This window comes from Thamnophis sirtalis, unplaced genomic scaffold (genome assembly GCF_051295495.1).
Source record: "Thamnophis sirtalis isolate CommonGarterSnake01/CBP01778 unplaced genomic scaffold, rThaSir2_p1.2 scaffold_6, whole genome shotgun sequence".
Taxonomy (NCBI): Eukaryota; Metazoa; Chordata; class Lepidosauria; order Squamata; family Natricidae; genus Thamnophis; species Thamnophis sirtalis.
The window spans coordinates 31,978,880-32,003,301 of record NW_028261386.1 but is presented as its reverse complement, the minus strand read 5'-3'; the positions used below and the strand labels follow the sequence as shown (position 1 = coordinate 32,003,301).

The 24,422-nt window shown below is 36.1% G+C and overlaps 1 protein-coding gene across 3 annotated transcripts; it reads right to left on the bottom strand.

Moving 5' to 3' along the window:
- Positions 1 to 6,705: 6,705 nt before the first annotated feature.
- On the bottom strand, positions 6,706 to 24,312 carry CLHC1 (clathrin heavy chain linker domain containing 1). 3 transcript variants are annotated; one of them, XM_014059230.2, is made up of 12 exons: positions 24,198 to 24,312; positions 22,698 to 22,968; positions 20,322 to 20,509; positions 17,848 to 17,981; positions 17,160 to 17,361; positions 15,410 to 15,528; positions 12,473 to 12,560; positions 11,383 to 11,489; positions 10,784 to 10,958; positions 9,484 to 9,686; positions 8,314 to 8,493; positions 6,706 to 7,670 (listed from the first exon to the last, which is right to left on the bottom strand). In XM_014059230.2, the coding sequence occupies exons 2-12, from the start codon at positions 22,878 to 22,880 to the stop codon at positions 7,474 to 7,476; spliced, it is 1,776 nt and encodes a 591-aa protein (XP_013914705.2). In that variant the 5' UTR covers positions 22,881 to 22,968; positions 24,198 to 24,312; the 3' UTR covers positions 6,706 to 7,473. The 3 variants fall into 3 exon arrangements, with proteins under 3 accessions (XP_013914705.2, XP_087573638.1, XP_013914706.2); XM_087717512.1 differs by having other exon boundaries at positions 24,175 to 24,303; XM_014059231.2 differs by lacking the exon at positions 24,198 to 24,312 and adding an exon at positions 24,021 to 24,154.
- Positions 24,313 to 24,422: the final 110 nt, after the last annotated feature.

The window sequence follows — 24,422 nt, the reverse complement described above, 5'->3', positions numbered from 1 at the left end:
ATGAGGCATTTATCTAATCCTGTTTATCTAAAAAAACTAAGCTGCTGGAGGGATGTTCTTCTACTATGAAAGGATATATTATATGCTTATGTTGCACTGTGCATATTTCATTTTTATATAGAGAATTTCAATTCACTATGACATTTCCCAATGAATGGCAAAGAAAACGATCTTTTTTTTTTTGGCAGTAATCTTTTGATTTTCCCCAATTTAACTACTTTATGGGTAAAACAAAATAGCATTTACTTCCATTGTTTTATTAAAGTCTCAACAGCTGATTCATCAAGAGTTGATATTGATAAGTAAAATGGTTGATAAATGGCCAAGTTCAATTAGAGCCCCATAAGTCCATTCTTTTATTCATTCCTATGTGCTGAATTTTAAATTATAAGCTTCTTGCAGCAATCATGTGCCCTTTGTTCTCTGTAAGTCATTATGCACACTGATAGCAATAAATAATTAAGAATGGTAATCTGAATTGTTCCAATTCTTTCTTTAATGACATCCGAAAACCGGAATAAAAATTAAAATCTTAATATTCATGTAAAATCTATCATCTTAATTTCAGGTTGAAAACAATAGGGATGGATATAAGCAAAGCACACGGCAAAGAAAACTCATACAAATTTACCACTGTTCACACACGAAACAATATACGTATCAGCATATTTTAAAAATTTATCAGGATGTTTAATTTATTAATAAGGATCGGCTGATGCTGGGCTAATAAAAGAACCTGAATTGAAAAATCAATAACAGTTCTAGAAGAGAAAGCAGCTAATATACGTTAAACACAGATAGATGGACAGACAAACAAATAGGCAGACAGTTCTTAAAAGGAAACCTGATTAAAAATGGCCATTTCTGGTTTATATGAAAATTTTCAGTCATAAAATAGACTAGAGAGAAAGAGACACACAGACAGAGAGACAGCCCGAACCATCTCTGCAATGGAAGCAAAATGATTTCTCTGACTTGTATTGCTAAATAAAAAAGTACAGCATGCTGTTTAGCTTCCTGGAAAAAATAAAATAAAGAAACTAAAATAAAATGTTGTATTCAATGAACTTTGTTGGATGATCCAACACTTTAGTTTTTGAAGAAAAACAGAACATCTCTCTCTCCCCGTCCCTTCCTTTCCATATTATTACATAATAAATTCCATTATAGATATGGTGACTATATTTTCCTTAGAAAAAATAAAAGACCAACCTGAAAAAAGGGAAAAAATGTTGTTTATAGCTTTCTTTACAAAAGAAAATTCAAGAGAAAAACCAAGAAAATAAATACATTGAATACGTCTGAAAGATAGCTTTATGAAATAAAGAATTGTCTTTTTTAATAAGGACATATAGTCACTATAATTAGAGACCATGTAGGTCCAAAGGAGTCTGACTTTTTTCTGTCTGATTGAATTCAAGTGCTGCAGATTTTCATGGGTATCCATCTTGTATACACCACCCTGTCCCATACATGCACACTGCAAACGCAGCAGACATTTCCCGCAACTGAGGACAGAGCAGTAACCCAGGACAGAGGTCAACTGTAAGAGTCCAAAGACCTTAAAGCTGTCTTCGGTTGCTGTGATAATTCAGCCTTTAGCCAAGCAGCCTGAGCAACCTTCCTGCTAGCCTTCACCCCAGATATTGCATTGCATTTAGGCTTAGCCAATAATAAAGTAAGTAAACAAGTAAACCAGTTCAACAATCCAGGCTTCATGGAGTTGTTGGACTCCGGTGGGAGACTTAACTAATAAAACCTTTACAAGCTGGAAAAAAGATGGGGAGATTTCCTCAGCCGTACGGTAGCCAGCATTAGAACTGCAGCTATCAAGATGCTTTCTACTTTTTGTAGTAATGTGGATGTGGGAAAGGGAGGGCAGGGCAGGGCAGGGCGTATGTGTGAGAAAGGAAACTTGGCTCCTACAAAGATACTCTCAAATTAGCTTCTACTTAAAGAAAAGATGAGCACACACAAATTACAGAGATTTAAAAGAAAATGTAAGCCTGCTTTACTCAGTTACTCCCCCGCCTCAAAACCCAGAGTCAGACATACCATTAAAGCTGTTATTTCTGGCAGCAAACTCACTGCCTTTCTATCTTTATGAGAAAGGTTATTTTCTTACTAGTGATCTATTGTGCCTTCTAGCATCAATCCACCATTACTGGGCTGGTATGAAATGAGGCGTGGCTCTTTGGGTGGCCCTCAACTCACAATGGCAATTGGGACCAGAGTTTCCATTGCTAAACCATGTAGTCATAACATATGATCACATCACTTAGTGACAGCAATGCTGCAATCATGGTTATTAACTGAATCCTATTACGGTAATCCCTACAGTCCTGATTGCCATTGCTAACTTCATCTCATGGTTGTTAAATGAGGCAACTTCCAGCCAGCTTATCACAACCAGGTTAATGTGTGCAGATCTTGGAGGGTGTGTAGGATGTGCAGAAAGGGTCAAGGAGGATGTGCAAGGAAGTGTGAGGGAGGAGCAGCGAGATTTAGGGAAGGTCGTCAGGGGTACGCAGAGATGTGAGGGAGGAAGCGGGGCACACAATAGTGTGAGGGAGGCATGACAAGGGTCCAATAGGGTTACATGGGTAAGACCCCAGTGACTTTCAACCCTCCCTGCCAGTTTCCCCACTGACTTTCTGGGGAAGCTAGCAGAGAACGTCCCGAATGGCAATCATGTGACAACTGATCATAAATGTGTTAATTGCAAGTGTTCAGATCATGATTATGTCATCATCAGGTTGTTGGGATATTCAGAACTCCAAGTACTGGTCATAACATAATTCACTCAGCACCACTGCAACTTCAAACAGTTGATGAATGTTCGTAAGTCAGACTACCTGTATCACCTTACTGATGGCTGAATGAGCCTATACAGATGCTATAAATCTTTAATGAGGAAGAGTAGCTGCTTGCTTCTTGCTTTTCTGGCCTGGCTGCCAGAAAGTGCTGGCTGAGCAGCCATCGTATCCCAGAGGGCACAGTGCAGCAGCATGAATTGCTCTGCTTTTAAGGTGTACTGGTGCTCTCACTGCTGTGCTGCATCAATTGTTTTGGGTGAGAAACAAGCAGCATGAAAGCTGTGACGGTTGAGCAACTTTGAGGGCTTGAAGGATAGATCAAAGTGTGCTGTGTGGTTCGTGTCCTTACTTAGAGCCAGATTAAGAGAGTTTCCTTTCCCTCCCAAAATCAAGGTGGATAAGTCAAAACCGGTTTTGATATGTCAGACTAGTGTCTTTTTGAACCTTGGCAATTTTAAGATATGTGGACCTCATGGCCAGTTGAGGCATTTTAAGAATGCTGCCTCAGATAAAAGATTCCACTAACAATTCCTGAACAATAGTATATTCACTATTGCTAATTGCTTCCTTTTCATAATCTTCTATAAATCACTTGAAACCATCAATATTATTTATACATTGAACTGGGCTTGTTTTCATATAGATACATTTGGAATATTACTTAAACATTGTCTTTTTGTTCTGATTTGTTCTGATTTTCACATGCCATCTGCAATGGAAGATTCCAGAACTACCTCTATTTCTCCTCTTTCCTGATTCTGTAGCTGTGAAATTGTTCAGCATCTTGCCTTACTTGCAATTAGAGGAAAAGCCGATTCCTGTGGCTTAAGCCCACAAATCATGTCCCAAAGTTTGGGTAGAAGAAAGAAAGAAATTCTTTGACATAAAAAAGACAGAAAAAACAAAAGGAGAAGGCAAGTAATAGAAGCATATTATATAATGAAAAGAAAATCTTTCACCCTAATAAAACACTATTAACCCTTGTCCATGTGGTATAACATTCATCAATATTTCCATTTGTATCAATAGCTCATAAACAAAAAGTGAACATTTATCCATGATCAAAGAAGATAAATTTGAGGTTGCATTTTAAAATGAAACAGCCTCCTTAGAATGCAATTGCAGAGTTTAAGTGAAGTCACTGAGGCCTTCTTTCTAGCTTGCTGAAAAAGATGGAAGCCAAGGCCAAGTGAGCCTTTAGCCAGTTGTAACAGGTCCACCCTTGCACCTATTCCTGGACCAGGAGGCGCTGAAAATAGTGACTCATGCTTTTGTCATCTCTCAGTTGATTATTGCGGTTTATTCTGTGTTGGGCTGCCCTTGGCACAAGTGTAGCTGCTTGCTTACCGATTGGTGTTAGCCAGCTCAGCAACATACCTATTGTGTGAACTACACTGGTTGTCACTAGGGCTCACTGACTGAATTCAAGGTGCTGATTGTCACCTACAAAACACTAAAAAGGCTCAGGCTCTTGTTATTTTTTAAACTATTATTTTCCAAATAAAATCTACCTGGAGCAGCTTGTTCTCTAAGGTCAGGCTATGTCAGCCCACTAGATACAGAAAGACCAGGAAGTCAACTGCAAAGGAAAGCTAAGACTATTTTTATCGAGAATGGCTGTAATAAAATCTTGAAAGCCTCACTGTACTGTACCTCCTCATTCTTCTTATACTTTAGTGAATTAGGAAGTTTGTTTGAGCTGCTTCCAAAGGTTACTAGGAAGTTCTGGACTTAAAGCCTCTTTCGCCTGGGCAATAGAGACTGTATATCTCCATCAAGGTAATCTTTCTTACTCTTCTCAGGCTAGCTACTACCCTTTTATCCTTTAGGAAGCAGTCAAAACTACGTCTTCCCCTAGGGGTAGGCATTTGGAAGATTTTAATAGAAGGCAGCAACAGACTTTGAAGGGTTTAATATTTTATGATTTTATGGATGTAGTAAAAGCACTGCAACCCTATACACATTTCCCTAGGAGCAATACTAAATTCAATGCAAAATTCTGTTAATGATTATCTTTGGTTTTTACTAAACACCCCTTATGGTGGTGTTATATAAGTAACTTGTGTATTCCTTCTAAATTATTATTTTAAATTAACTCCCATCAATGGGCAACATTCTGAACTTAGGAAATCAGTTGTAAAGAGGAGTTTTTCTTTGTATTAGCACTGTATTTTTCACTTCCACATTCTTGCTTTGCAAAGATTTTGCCAAGACAAGCCCAAATGTATCTCATGAGAAATGTTATGTTTGAATGCTTTTCTTGTTTCCAAGATTACAGTGCCTTGTATATAAACCAGTAGCACAAGCCAAGGAGACTCCCACACAGTTGCTTCACAAGCTGTAATTCTGTAATCATATATGCAGGGACCACTCTTGCTATGTGTATTTTTCGGAGTATAACACGCATCTTTTCCCCCCAGAAAAGAGGGTGAAAATCTGGGTGCGTCTTGTACACTGAATACAGCATTTTTGGCCTCCCGAAACCCTGCCCCCTTCACAAAAATGGATGTGCAGAGGGTTTGGGAGGCCTGCAAAGTGCTCCTGGGGGCTGGGGAGGGCAAAAAAAAAAAGCAAAAACCAGGCTGTTTTTTGCTCCATTTTTCACAAAAATGAGGTGTGCAGAGGGTTTGGGAGTTCTGCAGAGTGCAAAAACTTTTTTTAAAATTTACCTCCTCAAAATCTTGGTGCATCTTATACTCTGAAAAATAAGGTAAGTTTACTTGCCTATACATTCTTTCTCTTTCTACACACATCTCTCTCTCTCTCATCTATCTATCTATCTATCTATCTATCTATCTATCTATCTATCTATCTATCTATCTATCTATCTATCTATCTATCTATCTATCTATCTATCTATCTATCTATTGGTATATCATGCATATAGTATGTTATATTCTTAAATAAATGATCCAGGCTACATTTTCTTAAGAAAGGGTCCTTTAAGAAATTAGGGTCTGTAATTTTTTATTTTAAACTCAGTTATTATTTAATTCATTAACAGGATTATATGTGAATTCCTGGTGACACAGGATTCCAACAGTGATTTTCTGAGCCAAGGAAACAGGGGATCTGTGGCTGGATGGTGTTTAGCAAAGCTCCCTAAAGTTAGCACGATGTCTAGAGACAATGCTGGCAATTTACAGTATCTGGAATTTGGGTGAGGTCCTATACTGTGATCAAAATTCAGCATCTTGGAGCAAATTATGGGACCATCTGTGCTTGATGTGGCTTCTTTTTAATTTTTTAATTTTCCACTGCCATTAAGAACTTAATTTGCCTTGAGATTCTCTCTCTCCCTCCCTCCCTCCATCCCTCCCTCCCTCCCTCCCTCCACACACAAACACAACTTCAATGCCCTCCTCCAAGAATCATTACTGCATATATGATTACAGAGTTACAGCTTTCCAGAGTGAGAACGTCCTTGGCTTGTACTGCAATCTTGGGAACTAAAAAGACATTCAAATATAGCACAGCATATCTCACAACATATATTTGGGCTTCTGCTGGCCAAATCTTTGAAAAGAAATAAAGGGGGAGGGGTAGAAAAAAAAGTAAATGTTGGACCAGGCTGCATTAATTGCTGATATTCAGCCTTTTGTCACAAAAAACATGTCTAATTCTTAGCTGTTCTGTATCAACCTGCTTAAAACACATTATGGTGAAGAGTAGATACATTGATAAACATGTATTTTTTTTCTTGGTTTGTTTCTATCACAAAACCCCTGTGAAATATAATTGGATGTGAGTGCAAGAAAATCTTCATTAACCAATTCACATCACCTTCAAGCTATGGGCTTTCCCTGCTTACGTGGCAGGTTTATGGGGTGAAAGAAATGAACTGCTTGCTGTAAAGGAAGGAACATAAAGATGAAAATATATCTTGAAATACAATCATTTTAGAGATATAATTTTAGAAATTTGCTTAATTTGTTAGAAATCCAGAATCTGTGGTATAACAAAATGTTTCACAATAGGATGGACTTTCTAAATAGCTTAAATACAAATTAATCTATGTGGTTTAAACACCACCTGGTATCTTCTGGGTACATTGGGACTATACCTTTCATAATCCAACAACCATGCCAGGAAAGACTACAAAAGTTACATAACCATTAGTCCAAAAATATTGATTCCATTAGAGAAACCAGGAATTATTCTAGTTTCATTCCAGTTCATAGAATGGAAAGAATAACTGTGTAGCTAAGTTGTGAGCATCCTATCCATGTGTATATTAGAGATAATTTCTAATTTTGCCACTAAATGTATCCACATAAGAGCAACATGATTAAAAAAATTAAACAAATGTGACTATTTGGGAGATGAAAGACTGTGTCTCCAACAATTGATTCAACTTCCTGACCATAGGAAGAAAAAAATAGGAGAAAACCAATTACTGAAAAAGGGAAGAAAACTCACAAGTGATCTGGTGTAAACACAGCTAAATTACTTCAGAAAGCAACCCCATTTTAAAAGTAAAACAAGGGCAAATGATCGAGCATGAGCAGCAACTGTAGCACAATCAAATCAGATTCATGGTATTAAATATATTACGTTTTTAAAACAGAAATAACACGAAGAAGTTGTGTTGTTATTTGTGCAGCCAATATAAACAACTCCTAGGACAAAGAGCTCCTCCACGTGCCTTGTGGAAAAATTACAAGAACACGTGTTCCATTAATTTGGCATCCTCTGCATCATCTGCTTGAATTTCAAACACTCCTTCCAGGCTAACAAGGATAGAGATGATAAGTTTGTATAAATTTTCCTTTTTGGCATTGAGGCATGTTTCAGCTATCTCCTTCCATCCTTCCACATTGGTGGCATCTTTTACAATAATCTGTTCCAATGTATCTACAAATATGTTGAGAAAGAAGACAGACAAAGAATATTTGGCTGCTTTTTGTCTCTGAATCAGTAATGCTTTAAAAATGCATACTTTTTTGGTATGATCATTCAGCAGGTGTTACTGTTAAAAAATATTTAAAGCAGATAAATTTTAATTTGAATGGGAACTAGGTCCAACTTTGGAATTATGATTGAAGCATAAGGAGAATCTAACCCTTTCCTCTCTCCATTTTGTAATTAAAATCTCTCCCCTACATTTTATCTAGTCAGATAATTGCAAGCAAACAAATTTATATTGCATAGATGTCATAGGGCATGGCCTTGGGGGGGCGGGGAGGAAAAGAGATACCATGATAACAGTCAGATAAGAGGGGACTGAGTTGTCAAGAAAATATCTTGAGAAAACATCTCAGACAATAGCAATAGCAGTAGCAATAGCAGTTAGCAGCCCTCTCTAAGCGGTTTACAGAGTCAGCATATTGCCCCCAAGCCCCTTCCTAGTTCACATGAAAATAAAGAGAGGGATGGGGAAGCACATTCAGACTTGCAAGATTCTGTTACTAAAGCTGTTACAATGAAAGAAGTTCCTTAGCCTGGTCTACTTCTAGGGTTGCCACATTCTCACGGGAAAAATTCAAGCTATATTTACCTTTGCCCTTTTTGGTAATATCCTCCAACAAGCGCATGCCATGTATTTGATGTTCTGTTCCAATGAGAGAGAGGATGGTTTCCGCAAGGGACATGATTGGTGGTTTCCCATCCCATTCTTGAGTAAGGAAACGGATGAAATCTATACGAGGACAATGCTTCAGTAGAAAGATATAATCCCCTGAAATCAAACAGCACAGGGGTTAGAAAGCCTAAAAAAAATCAGATATTTTTATATTTCCAGCTCGAAAAGCGTGGCTGTCATTTTTACTTTCCAGCATAAAATGAGCAGAAGTATACCATCTCTGAAAACTCAATACTGTATGGAATGTATTGCATTTTTAGATATATAATCTCAGAGTTCTTTTTCATTTGTTAATAATTTAAAGCAAAGATTAAAAAACAATGAAATATCTCTCAACTGTGGGCCTCTGTCATGTGTGTTTGTATGTGAACAATATCAAAATCAAAGGCATGATTAGATGATAAATGTCCCACTACTTTTTTCTGTGTACCACATGCATGTAAAAATAGGTAGGACTTTGATAGCACTGGTTGGTGTTGGCAATGCCACAGACATCCCTGATCTAAACCTTGCTTTGGCAATGACCAAGAAATACAGTGCTTTGTTCAGGAACAAATTCTGGATTCAATTAGCTAACTTCCTTGAGGACCAGTTCATTAACACTGTCAGTCTTGATAAGATGGACCTGTAATAAAATGTTTCTTCTTCAAAAATGAATTCCGGCAGAATAAATACATGGAAAGAAGACATTATATCATTTTTAAAAATGGCTGGTGATGTTAGAAGTATGCTAAAATTCATTGGAGAGAAAATAGTCATATATTAAAAAGAATAGTAGCCATTTCATATCTGCTCAACTTATTCAAAGTTCAGTGGATTGTTTGAGGAGAAAATGTTGTCCTTAATTGAATGGGGCCAAATTTCTGTTTTCCCACAGGGGAAGAACAGAAACATACACACACTCACATTTGCAAAACATTTACATTAAATCAGATTTATTCATTCCATCCTTTTCTCAGATACACATACTATAGGCAAACACATGCATACATTGTGATAGCACTGAAAGCCACCTGAACATCTCTATAACACTATCAGATATAATTTAAAACAGAGACGTAAATACAATGTAGCTCTGAAATGTACCTGTGGAAAGTTCTCTGAAATGATGTAGATAATCCAGGGCTCCATAAATCTGGCCCTGTTTGCACAAGCATAAAACAGCTTTTTTGTGTGCCCCACACTCACTGTATGCAATTTGAGCCAAAGCTAGACACTGGGACCTGTTGTGCGTATCCACATCTGCATACCTAAAGATTGCATCACCGGCAGCCTCAGAGAATTCCAATCTGGGAGAAACAAAGTGAACAAAACATTGTTAGATAATATACGAATTCTGCACATTGTAAAGAAAAATGGAATAATGATGATAATAATAATATCTTATTCTTTTAAATGAAAATATAAAATCAAAGAGTTAGGATAAATAACAGAAGAAGAAATGAGGAAAAGAAAACAAGCACATTTGAAGAATTCACAACCCAATTTTTTGTTCTCATACATTTCTCCTTTTGGAAAATAGGGTATACTTTACCAAAGCCCACCTTTCTACACCTTAAAAGTCTCTACTCTCTTTTAAGACCATATCTTACTCTTACTCCTTATCATTTATAGGCTTGATAGATGTTGCAGAAAGGAATCATGAGCCCCAATAGATTTATCTGAAAGGTGATACCTCTTTCCCATTCAGATGATTATTATTTTTTACTTCTTAAACCGACCCTGGATCCTGCTTCTCAGGGATTCCAATTGCAACTGGAATTTGAGACTGAGCTACAGGTTGGCTGTTGTGTCTAGAAATTTCTGGAGATGGACCATATTCAAGTTCCACTTCAGATATTATCTTAAAAATGGAAGATGAGCTATAAACAATAAACCTCATTCTCTTATTTAATTGGACGCTTTCTCCTATAGCCTTTCTGAAAGAAACTGTCATTGGGCTAGCTGGTTTTGTCCATAATAATTTTTGCTCCAACAAAATTTGCATATAATAAATATTCTATTTTTGTTGGCTTCTCCTAACTTTAAATATCCTGCTCTCCTTCTGAAAGATTCCTCATTCTATCCTGCCTTCAGCTCACATGAATTGAGTTTGATGGAGATGGGCTAATTCAGTTTGAAAATAATGCCTGTTATCCTTTAAGAATTGTTGTCTAGAATGTACTGATAATTAATTTATCAGACATAATAGTATTCTTCAGCACCTGCTTTCCTGAAAATATGTCATTTAGTTTATAAGTGAATATTCTGGCAGCCAATTCCCATGATCCTGCTATTCTTGAATATTTGTCATAGTTACCTGGAATTCCCACAGAATGACCTATAGACTACTTGTATATAATATATATCTTCTGTTCCTGAGCCAGAATTCTGAATGACCACTTACTTGAACAATGTGATCCAATGCATCACCAAGTCTAACCGTTTCTCAGCTAAGGCACATTTGATGGCTTCGGTTGTCAAATTTGCAGGAAGAGCCTTCTTAATAGCAATGGTTGTAGTTATGAGTGCATCACAATACAAAAGCAGAGGAAGGATCTTCCCTTTAACATGACCAATAGCTGAAGGGGAAAAGCAATATTTTTAAAACAATTGTTTGTTGCAGTTTGTTTTCTATGTCAGCAATTTTTCTCAAGCTCAGATCTTCTATCAAAGGAGGATTTGAACTCAGAATACTATAAATTAAGAAAATGAGCATATATTTCTTTATTTTACATCATTTGAAAAGTTTTATAAAGAACCATAGAAAGGTGTGAAACTAGAAAACGTGTGGAATGATTAAAAATACTTTTTGGCTATAAATTGCAATTAATTCACATTCAGTATGGTAGTAATCACATTAATAGAAACTAATTAAATATATGCCTCCAGTTCCTTAAATCACAAAGCCAGAGAATTGTCAAAAAATATTCATACTTTTGACTATGGTTTACTGATATTCAAGACTATATACAAAAGAGGAAGATTGCATCTCATGGTTCATACCCCTAAATTTCTCCAAGGTTTCTTCATTGCGTAGGATTCCTCTAGGACAGTTTGCTGCATATGTTGCTGCAGCCTCATACTGACAACGGGAAAACAGTTCATTGAATCTAGCACAGTTCAAAGAATATAACATTATAAGTGATAGAAAATGGATGCAAAAACACCTTTATTACTGGCAAAGCCATAGCTAACAAAGCTACAAAGACTATCTAAAATGAAGTTAAATGTGTACGGTCATTTGATATTCAGCTCTTGTGTGAAAAATTGGGAAATGAAAGGAATTAAAAATACATGTTTCAACTTTGTGAAAACGTCCCCATTGGAACAGATGAATCACTCTTCAGGGTTCATTACTTTTTCAAGTTCTCTTTTTCCAGAATAAATCCTTGTCCAAACTATCTCTAGCATCTTATCATCTTGGTCTCTATCTGCCTAGGTAAGTTTTCACTAGTGATACCAATCTCTGATTTTGTCCTCTACCAATGTCTTGTCAGTCCAACTATAAATAGCAGATCTCTAGAATAGTAGCATATATCATCATGTTATTCTATCCAATAAAAGTCTTTGCTCCAAACCTCTCTTCTGTTTTGTTTTGCAAAGAACAAAACAATACTTTTCACTGGCATTTTTTGCCTGGGCAAGATATCATCTTCCTACTTAGCCTCTATGCTGCAAGTCTCATGAAAAGTCTGTATTTTTGTTTTAACTTCCTGTTACTCACTATAGTGCTCTGTGCTCTTGTGGAGTGGATCCAATGTGTTATAACAAAGGGGATGTGATAATATTACAACCAAGTGTGCTTCAAAGATGATTTGAAGAAATGCTTCACACTTCGAGAGAGTACGACATCTCTTCACTCTACAGTAAAGTAGATTGCCATTTTTCAGACTTACAAAAATGTGGCTGCTGCAAGAATGACTTTTAAATCACTGCTTTTTTTCAAGATTGTATAGTTATTTTAGTGAAGAACCAAGAAGTGTTGCATTTGTGTAAAGCATTTTTCACATCATTTTCAAACTGGGAGTTAGTGTACTCGGTGTACTAAACAATTTCATTTGCCTAAATAAAGAGATAAGATCAGAAGACTTACCTTTCAATATATTCAATCAGATCTTCTGCCTCTTTGCTTTTAGCAGGATCACGTTCAAATACACTTGAGACACTAGAAGCAATTGAACCTGAAAGGTCAGATCCATCCACAAGAGGTTAATATTTTACACACTTAGAAAAGAAAGAATACATTTTAACCAAATCAAGAACTGCAAGGGACACATTTGCAGTAGAAACACACTTTCTTTCACTATTTCAAACTGTGGCTTACATTTCAAAGGGCTTGCTGTAGCCTCTGGAGCTCTCCTTACCCTGCTGTTAAATCAAAGATAAGGAAGAAGCAGGATACATGTACTTCAGTTTATGATCATAATAGCGTCTAACCATTCTAGTTGTAAGTCATGACAGTTATAAAATGGGTTAGTTACATGACCAATCTAATTTTACAGCCTTTTCTATGGAGATCATTATGCAAAGACCATGGTTGTTAAGCAAGCCAATGCTCCTCTATGGGGCCCTTTTTTTTTGCAACTTTTGTGACTGTGTGGAAAGGAATCATTGGAACTTTGAATCTGGCTTGAAGTAACCCCAGGTAGGTCCATCAGAACCTCTCTAATAAGAAAGGAAGCAAGTCTAGGCATAGGAAGTAGCATAGAGAGAGAATCTGAGAGTGTTGTTGCACAGAATTTGTATGCCATCCCAATCATATATATTCAAATTGTGAAACATAACATCAAGAAATTTTATGTAAGTCCACATCATAAAATGTAAGCACTGAATGATATAATATAGCCACTGATGATATAGTGACTTTCATTTCAAAAGCTTGGTGGAAAAGATGATCTTCACCAGAGGTGGTATTCTGCCAGTCCACCCCGGTTCAAACAAACCAGTAGTGGCGGTGGTGGGAGGCTCCACCCATCTGCTCAGACATCATCACGGATGTTCTGTGCATGCACAGAAGGTTTTGCGCATGCGCAGAAGCGCCATGGCCGCATGCTCCCGGTTCTGAACCGATAGCGAAGATAAGAGGATTTCATGCCTGATCTTGCATCCTGCAAAGTAAATGGGCAAGAACTAATCTTAGCTGAAAGTATTCCATATACAAGGCTGGAGTGCTCCCAGAGAAAGGCCTGCACTTATTCTCACTTCCCTTTGACTTCTTGAAGAAAGGGAATCAGAAGCAAATCTTAGACAGAATGCACAGGGTGGGGAGCTCCTAATTGGAAAAGACAGTTGCAGGCTTTAAATGTACCCTGGCTGATTAAATACATCTCTGCAGACTAGCCGAGATGATGACCATTGTGTAAAATAAAAGACCAGTGAGTACACCAGTCCTTCACGTTTCTCTGGCAAGGAGACATTGAGAGATTACCCACTTATGCTCTGAATGACAGCTCCTTGCAAGGAGACCATAAAACAGTTTGAGTTGAGTGCTAGGAGCCAAGGGAGAAGACATCTTTATACTCAGCAGTGGCAAGACCTTTTATACAGCCATAAAGACAATAGAAACGAATCATTTTGGAAATGTTCAAATTAACTATTTTATGGATATTAGAGATCTTTGAAATGACAAGCTTAATTTTATACTCTTTGAATTTAAAAAAATAAAGTTTTCAAAGTTTAAAACAATATACAAATTCCAAAAAGCATGAAAAAAGGAATTTTGATTAAAAATTTTTTAACAAATTTGAAGACCAGAGATGTGGTATATTGGTTATTTGTTATGTAACCTACACAAACCAAATATATAATTAAATAATATAAGAATGACTGGCATGGAACCAAAGCCATTTTAACAGTTGAGGTTTGAGGAAAGTTTCAAGTGGACACTAGAGGGGACTAAAGCACCAGACAGGAAGGAGTTAAAATGGCTAAGCCAAGTATAAACTTTTCTTATGCTACAGTTTTTTGAAATTCAGCCTGAAATATTTATTAATAAATATTTGTTTCAGAAAGAATACAGATTTTAATGGATAACTGTTTAGAGGACGCAAGAAAAAAATAAATTAAAAAAACCTCTACCTGAAATAGACCTTATAGTTTGAAAACACGAAAGACAACAAAATTAAAATTACTAAAATGGGAATACAAAAGATGAACTAATAAAAGAATCTGGATATGTAACAGCTACAACAAAAGAAAGTCTGGATTATGCCTCTTTATGGGAAGAAAAGGATCTGGATCTGTAGTAGCTTTGACAAGAAATCCTGGATGATGTCTCTTTATGCGATTTATAAAAAAAGGCTGGGGAAACTTTGAGGACTTCTTTTACATACTAAAGAAGTGATAAAAGATCAAATCTTTATGGAAGATTTAAAGGTCAGATTGTGCAGAGCAAAAACAATATAAAGGACTATTTAACCAGGGATAAACTATTTCATATTTCTAGTAATGCCTAATGGGCTTTTTGCTGAACCTAGATTGAAAATATTGGTTTGCATATAGATAAAAGGCAAGGAGGGGGTTGTTTTTTTATGTGAAGAGATAGTGAAAAAGATAGTGAAAAGTTAGTATATTATGTGTATTCAGTGTGATTAAGAGTGGAAGCAACTTCTTTAATATTGTCTTTGTCTTCTTTTCCTATTACTTTTTTCTTTTTTTCTGCATTTTGATTTTTATTTTCATTTAGTTTGTATTAATTTTTACTATGTTTGTTAAAATTTTAATGACTTTTTAAAGGAAAGGACAGTCCCATAGTTAACAAGGACCTATGCCATAAATGGTTTTATAGGTTGCAATCAGCACATTACAAAATGCATCCAGAAACCTATTGGCAACTATTACAGTTCCCACAATATAGGTATACATCAAAAAGCCTAATAAACAATGGTAAAAACAATATAATCCCTATTTCTGTAAATAAATGGCACAGTGTTTTTCCAGCATAACAGAAACACGTTGACTTTAATGCACCACCAGAAACATGTATTTTTTCTGATTTGTTGTAAAAAGATGAAGTCTGATGTGTTTTTACCTTTTGCAAGTTCCTCACTTTCTATCATTTGATGAATGAGGTGGTGCAGTGTCTCAATACTCTTGTCTGAATTCTCCCAGACAACGACCACATTTGCAAACAGAGTTAGACGATAATAACTATAAAAATCAGAATATTGGTTAAAATGTGACTATGTCAGAATCAACTGTAGTTTGAATTCTCCAGGGTTTTCTGTACCACATTATTTTATCCCCTTGTATCAAAACACATGACAAAACTTCCTGAGAAAAAGAATTTCTCCAATGTCTAAATTTGTCAGTGGCATATAATATACACATACATAACTACACTACAATCATGATTGCAAATAGTATTAACTAAATTAAAGCATTTCCTATACTGGCAATTCTCAATGCTAAAAACAGGTTTCATATGCATATTATGATAAAGTCCCTTGCTAGACTGTATTTGCTTCTATTAGAGTAAGTGGGTTCATTCACAATCTTAACTTTAGCTCCACCAAAAGTACAATGGTGGAAATTTTTTTGTTTTTCTTTCTGTTTTCTCTTTGCAAGCATCCAAAAGAATTTAATTGTCAACTGAAAAACAAAATACTGGGCATTGGCCTGATTCAGCAGGCTTTTCTGATATTTTAGTGGACCATACAATCATGATATAATACATGAATAAGCTCTTACCCTATACATAGTAATTAAATTTATTTTTAATTTATCAAAGTTATTAATATTACATCATATCATAGATCTATTAATTAAATACTAATTATTCTGAGTGACTGGCTTTCTCAGATTTCATGTGGGGGTATTTTGTACTGTAATGTGTGTTGCTAATAAACTTCAACTGGTTGTTTCATAACAATTTATTACTGTAAATTGTTATTATGCCATTTAATAATACTAGGAATTCCAAGAACTGAGCTTTACATATGCAAAATATTTATTTATTTGGCTACCCTTCTCACAATGGTCACTTTGGATGGCAAAGAACTCCTGGCATCATGGAAAAAATAATAACCCCATTTTTAGAGAAATACATAGAGAAATACAGTAATAGCAGCAGAGCTACCTAACATTCTGAACCAAATGTCTGGAATTAATATGTCTTCGATGTATTGATTTCCCCCATTAAACCTATTAATGGTTGCTATGTTCCAGTTGAGGTTTGTTAAGTTTTCTGTTGGTGCTAATCTAACCACAGTTGCTAAGACAGAACATACAATTTTAGAAATTACAATTCTAGGATGTATTGTAAGTCATTGCTCTAATCCAGGGGTGTCAAACTTGATTTCATTGAGGGCCGCAAGGGTTGTGTGGTGGGCATGGCCAAGGTGGGCAGGGCCAGCTCAATGTCACTTGTGTTGGGTGCCTGTGGTGGCCCAAGTGCTCTACCAGCAAAAATGGGCTCCTGAGCTCCATTTTCAGCTTCAACACCTTCCTGAAACCCTCTTCCAGCAAAAACGGAACTCACAAGGGCTGCCCGCTGCCTTTGCAAGCACCATTTCCAGCTACCACGGACTCCTGCAACCCTCTGCCAATGAAAGCGGAGCACTGTTTTTGCTGGTAGAGGCACCACAGGACAATCTTTTGCTGTTTCCAGGGCTGCCCTGCTGGCCAGATCCAAGCATCCCGCGGACCAGATCCTTTAGTTTGACACCCCTGCTCTAATCTGATGAAAATAAAGTGAACAATGTTATTACAGCTATTCTCACTATTCAAAAAATGAAGAAAAGAGAAAATACTCCAAAGTAAGTAAGTGCATATCTTTATACCAAAACTTCAGATTCTCATTATTTTTTTCAGCTACATTTCGCTTTTTAAGAGCTTGATTCATGTCTCCTTCAACATTGGCTGTGTTTTCTATGGGAATGTATTTTGTCAGCATGTCTTCTTTCAACTCCTTAAACCTTTTTTGTAGATGAGTTAAGTGATTAGAAAGGACATCTATATCAAGAGAGTCTTTAATATTAAGACCTAATGAAGAAAAGGAGAAAAGTTTCCATCAGTGATCATACTGACAGACTATAATTTCAAACTGTACACATTCTGTTATAACAAAAAAGCATTCTGCTATTATTAGCCAAAATTCAAAGTCATCAGAGAGGTCTGCTTTTCTGGAAAGTATAACTAAAAAACAGCTACCATTTACAAGTAGAATTCATTCTTTGCATGGCAGATTCAATTCTACTCTTTCATACATTGCACGTGATAGTTAATTTCAATTTCATCTTGAGTACTCATCCGTTTAAAAAAAAAAAAAAAAATAGAAAGAGCACCATCCAACTGTCCATTTAGGCTTGGCCTTCAATCTTGGCTCAGCTAAGATTTAGAATGTAATGAGAACATATAATTATTCAAACAATCTTAGATATTAACATTGCAATATAATACAAAAGCTGGTTAGTGCTCCTGGTGTCAGACAAAATTGATTTTTTAAAATTATAAACAACTCCATCTTACCTGGAATTTTTTTAGCAGGATTAACTTTCTTGACTGGAGATAAATCTTCTTTTAATAAGAGTGTTAACCTTAAACTTTTTATTTTCTCTATTAAGTTCTCAGTTCTTACAGAATTCTTCTCAATTCTTTTCACTCTTAAAAAGAAAAACAATTCAAGTAACACATTACTTATAGACAATTGCATATAATTTCAATAATTGGAGAAGAATTATAAATGCCTTTCAGATATTTAAGTTTTAAGTATTCCCTTAAAAATTATGCTATTAATGAAAGTTATTTAGCTTTGCGTAACTTCATTGGGAACAAAGTAAATGAAGGAAGATGGCGGGGATATAAGTAGATAGGGTAAAACCTTCAGTTAAAAAAAAGAATATTTTTGTTCATCTTCCATAATTCCTTAACTAGCAGTCTATCGGGATGATTACTACAGTTAATCCTTGACTTATGACCAGAATTGACCCCAAAATTTCTGTTACGAAGTGAAACAGTTAAGTGAATCTTGCCTCATTTTACAACCTTACTTTACATAGTTGTTAAGTGAATCATTGCAGTTCTTAAATTAGTAAATCTGGCTTCCCCATTGACTTTGCTTATCAGAAGGTCAAAAAATATAATCATATGACCCTGATACATGTCAGCGGTCATTAATATGAGTCATATGCCAAGCGCCTGGATTACACATAATTGTATCTTTTGCTCTTTTTATAGATAATCTATATATTTAGAACCTAATCTCTCTATATAAAAGTGTGTGTGTGTGTGTGTGTGTGTGTGTGTGTGTGTGTGTGTTCCAGCATAATTCTGGAACGCTTCAAGCAATTTCAGCCAAACTTGGTACACAGATGACTTACTCTCTAGAAACAAATACCGTGGGGGTAAAACACCCTGTGTATGTTCTGTTAAGATACAGCCTGTTGTACCCTAAAATGGCTTCCACCGTACTGTCGTAAAATGGCTTCTACTGTGCAGCGCAGTGAAGTTGCCATGAAAATAGCTTCACAGTATTGCACAAGGGGGCTACCTCTTAGGTAAGGGGGAAAATGCAACATTATAAATTACATTTGGCCCAGACATTTTCAACAAGGTTATTGATTATTTTTGAGGACAAATGTATGGCTTCTAGGGGCACAGGGGAAACATTTGTAATTAATTTAATTGTCGCCGAAATCAGGGCTTTTTCTGTCTAATACAATATTAGCATAAATAAATACCTGGGCAATGCGGGGTTATCAGCTAGTTAGTCTAGAAAATGAATAATTTTCCTTAGAGAATTTTCAAAAAACTTTCCTAAAATTATGTTCAAATTTGGCCATCTTAGCTCCCTCTAGTGGCCAAAGGATATTCATTGTTTGCTTGCTTGATTGCCAATCAGAATTCATAAAAATCAGGGAATTTCAGCCACCCACAACAAAGCAATCCAGGTTACAGGTTATTTAAAAATAATAAAATAAAACAACAGCTTTCTACTCTATGTTTCTCTATCAGAATTAAAAATTTGCTTCCTTATTTTAGCTTGTCTCCAGCAAACTTCTTCCTTGTCATTTAACAATAAAGAAGTCTCAAAAATGCTGCAGAGCTTCAAAAAGGGGTGACAGGCTGTGACTGAAGAGAGCCTCTTTTAGTGAGTACAGATAATACTGTCATATGTTGATTAAGAAATGAAAGATACGACGTATTGTCACTTTGAAAAATAAATTCCAAAATGGCTGCTTTTCCAACAATGAGGTGATTGCAGTCCTGCCCCAACCCCCAGCTGAATGGTTCACCAGCTGCTCTGAAGCACAGTTCCTGAAGCTTCTGGCACAGCACTGCTGTACAGAGGATCCTGTGGAATGATTCTAGAACTTTCCCTAAACCAGAAGAGTCATATAAAACGAATGCCTCTTTTTTCTGTTAGTAAATTGGAAAAAATGGCAATCCAGAGAAAGAAGCCTTTCTGGGCATGTCAACCATTGGCCATGTCCACAGGAAGTCTCCTGATTTGCAATCTTTCAGACTATTGCAGTTTCCCCTCAAATCAACCTCTGATTCTTCCATTATCACCATTCAATGGAGTATAACACTTAACTTTACCCAACCAAAGGTGCCATGGAATAATTCTGCATATTGTGGTACACTAATATGCTGTAGATACGTCCCTTTCATGTTAAATTTGCTAGCTATCATTATCTGATAGCGTGCAAACTCCAATGTAGTTCTACTTGGTCATCTGTGGTAGTATCAGAATTTATGATATATAAAAATAAAATTTTTCTTGCTTATTTGCCTTTCTTTTCGTAAACCTAACTTTCGTTAAAGAGAATATTCATTCTGTAAGCATCCACAAAGGCATAAGACACAAACACTTTTTTTTTAAATGAAAAAAACATCATGTAGTATTAGCAATTTCAAATCACATATCACTTTATGAGAGACTAGTTCAAAATTGTGCCTTGAACATCCCACCCCTGCAAAAGAGTGAAAGAGGTTCTTACTTTTCTTCCAGCTGAGTTACTCTTTTCTTATAATACGTTAAAGTTGAAGATTCGCAGGCTAACGTTTTAAATTTTCCATGAAGATAAAATGCATCATGCTGGCCCTTTTTTATTACTTCTATAAAAGCATCATATTCTTGCTTGATTGTGGTCAAAATGCTTTTGTATGCATTAACATGCTCAATTATCTGTTTTAACAACACAGAAATTGGTTAATGTCATAATTGTTTAATAGTGATACAATAAATAAATAGTGATATAACAAAAAGAACTGACTTTACTGAAAGTTTTTAAAAAACTCTTTCTGAATCAAACAAAAGAAAATTTTAACACACTATCCTGTTCCCCATTATTGGTAATTAGATACTTCTGGAAAGTCCATCAGCAGGAAATTAATGCAATTAATATTTCCTTTTATTCTTCAAAAACTGCATGCATACTTCTAAATTCAAAGTTTCAAAAAAGTTCATAGTAAAACTATCTTATATTAGTACTTTGCCTCATCTTAAAGCACACAAAACATCTTAAAACTCATAGAAGAGGATGGAATAACCAGAATGTCAAGAACATATCAATACTGCCAGAAGGCAGGGCAAGATTTGTTTTAGGTGAAAGATTGAAGAAAGAGGAATGTGTGTTCCGGCCTACAGTATTTATTTTCTATCTTTAGGGGGGGATGCCACACTTTTCTAGGCTGCTCCTCAAAGTGAGTGAGATCAAAATAGCAAATACTGTACAACGAGGATGCAGCCTAGGATCAGGGGTGAAATGGTACCGATTCGCACAAACCAGTAGGGACGATTGTCATTGGTTCAGTGAACCTGTAGTAAAAAAAAAAGCTTTGATGATCACGCGGAAGCTTTTTTTTCACTTTTTAAAGCATTTTTTTCCTGTCTATTCACCCAAACCGGCAGGAAAAAATGCTTTAAAGTTGAGGGGGGGGGAAGGTTCCATAACAATCAGCTGTACCGTGCGATCGTAAGAACCTTTCCTCCCCACTTTTTAAAGCATTTTTTACTACCTATTCGCATAAACCAGTAGTAAAAAAAATGCTTTAAAAAGTGAAAAAAAAGGTTCCCATGATTGCATGGCACAGCTGAACCTTTTCATTCCACTTCTTAAAGCATTTTTTACTATCCTTTCGAATGAATATGTAGTAAAAAATGCTTTAAAAATTAAAAAAAAATGGCCATGCCCACCCAGTCACATGACATACCCCACCAAGCCACGCCAAGAGAACCAGTGGCAAAAAAAATTACATTTCCCCACTGCCTATGATCCTGTTTGAGCCACACCACAGTGTCCAGCAGAACAGCGTCCTGCTTGGGTGGGGTTGGACTGGATGACCTACAAGGTCCTGTCCAACTCTGTTAAATCTGTTAAGAACCTCTAGATCAGTGTTTTTCAACCACTGTGCCGCGGCACACTAGTGTGCCGTGACATAGTGTAAGGTGTGCCGTGGGAAAATTACTTTATATATAGTCAATATTGGCACAGAGTTAAATTTTTTTAACATTTTCTAATGGTGGTGTGCCTCGTGATTTTTGTCATGAAAAAAAGTGTGCCTTTGCACAAAAACGGTTGAAAAACACTGCTCTAGATAATGTACACACCCAGAAAAGTAGTACCAGCTTAAGAGCTGATCTGACTAAATCTGAAATAATTTAATTCTTGTTGTTTTTCCACCCATATGGGCTTTTTTTTTTATAGTTTAGGGGAAACAAATAATATAATCCCCCTTCTTCTCATGCATTAGTGGAAAAACAAAATCTTTAAAATGGCCAGTTTGCCAAAAGCCTCTTTCATAAGTATATTTATCAAACTAAGATATTCGGCTGTGTAGAATAGCCAGCAAATTCAGATGCCTTGCTTGAGGACTTGTTTCTCAGAGTAACATGCTGGTATTGTGGTCTACTACCCATATTACACCTGGTGGTCTCTGAGGCTGCCATACTTAGAGAAAAGATCACTCAGAGTGAGATAGAAGGCTGTAAATTCATGTGCTGGGTGAACTCTGTAACCTCTCACCTCAAATTGGTCATCTTACATCAACGTTATTGTTATTATTTAATCAATTATTATTATTAAACAATTTTATTTATATTTATATAGCTGATCATTTAACAAAATGTGATTGTGGGCGGTACACAATAAAAAAAAAACATTAAGAACATTCTACAACTGAAAAACATCAATCAGCCTTACTATTAACAGCCTGCGAGGATTCAGTGTCATAAGAAATGAAGTTGCCTCACTAGTTCATGTTAGATATTATTATTGTACTGATTTCAGCATAAGTCAGACAATATACCAAAGCCATAAAGATCACATTCACTGATCATGAAAATTGGAATATCTTTAAAAGAGTTTAGTTACCATTTCAAACACATTTCTGTATATTATGTAATAATCCTCTGCTGGTCCTTGCTCAGTACAGCCCACATTTTCAATTTCTGAAATGATATAATTCTGAATGCTCTCCAGAAATTCTTTCTCAGTCTCTGGGATGATGGGAGGAAGTACTGAATGTTTAGTTGCTCCAACACTGGCTGATTTCATGGTGCAGAAGACATCTAAATTTCTGTTGCCGATAGCAACTAAAGTATCAGGTCCTTACTTTGATCAGAAGACATGCTTCAGTCAGAACCTAAAAATAATGCCACATCAATAAAAGAAATGAAAATGCCATCTAACACATCAATTTAAGGATGCATTCTACATGGCTTATTCCCAGGTAAACTAAGGACCATACAGTAAATCAAGCTGCAGTACCCCTAGTGCCATATGAAATTCAATATGAAGGAAGAGGTTGTGCGAAATAGCAAGATTTTGCAGATCTCAAATACCTTGTTGAATTAAATGATAATACATTATCAGGTAAGTATGGATTGCTGAATAACAAACTGAACCATAAGTTAGAAACAAAATATTTCCAAGCCTGAATCTTACAAACCTGAAAGGACTTTTAAATTTTATTTAAGGTTACTATAGGACGTAATGTAGGTCCCCAGCTCCCCTCAAGGTTAATGTAAAATATAATGTAGATCCTAAGCTGGGCAGATTTTTGATAATGGCATCATGACCTTTGCCTAGCTAAGTCTCAGTAATGCACACCAGATCTGTGTATTCATCCACCACTGACTCATGACTGGATGCAGTGTCATTTCAGAGAGACTTGGCATTTACCAGTAGTACACAAAGGTCACATAAGCAAACAGATACAAAATCACCACTAAATATTTTGCGGTCAATTCTTAGTCTTTGGACTGGCATTGTATTGATGGGAAAACACATAACCATATTATAAGTTTAAACAATTCAAACGATTTTCTTCTTTAAAAAATGAATTGTAAGAATGAATATACCGTATTTTGATATGTGGAAAAGTGAAAGTTTCACTTACACTATATTATTGGTAATTTTTGTTATTGGTAATGTGAACAGTATTAATGAGTTTTTTTTAAAAAAGTATATTGTTTTAATAATTCAATATATTTATGTTTTATTCGTAATAATATTTATTCTGTTGTTTAAAAACTAAATGGAAATATTTAAAAAAAACTCTCTTAGAGGATAGTCTGGAATCAATGTATCTATTTTACTCATTATACATCGTTTAAAATTTTAGACCCTTTGGAAACATCTCCTTGACACCATTTTTGACTAATAATACTTATGTCTGTAGAGCTTCAGCATTACAATTAAGGGCTCCATCTGCCTTTTCCTAGCAGCCTGTGGGCTCTAAGAGAACTATCTCAACGCGAGGCCATCAACTCTTTTTCTCGCTCTGACGAGAGGCCGTTAAGAAAGCGGCCTATTCGTTTCTCTTCCGATGCTGCCAAGGAAGACCCACCTCTTTCATCCAACTAAACTCACCCAGTAGCCAACTGTTGGTAACAACAAGGCGGAACTGTTAATCAGGAAGGGGGGAAAACTAGCGGTCTTCGAGGGACTGGTGGGAAGTGTAGTTTTCCTCCACACTTCCTTTCTCCCACTTCCGGTCTACTTAAAATTCGATTTAGAATCCTGATGATTCTTCCGCGACTTATCCGGTCGTAGACTTTCTCCACTAGGCGCCGCCATATAACCAAAACTACTACT

What these genes read in the sequence shown, in the direction of transcription:
- CLHC1 (XM_014059230.2), bottom strand. Translation starts at nt 22,880, where the DNA reads ATGAAATCAGCCAGTGTTGGAGCAACTAAACATTCAGTACTTCCTCCC. An exon ending in GTAACTCAGCTGGAAGAAAA is followed by an intron (nt 17,982 to 20,321) that starts GTAAGAACCTCT and finishes TTTCTTTTTAAG; the next exon opens with AGTGAAAAGAATTGAGAAGA. An exon ending in AAGTGAGGAACTTGCAAAAG is followed by an intron (nt 12,561 to 15,409) that starts GTAAAAACACAT and finishes CTGACCTTTCAG; the next exon opens with GTTCAATTGCTTCTAGTGTC.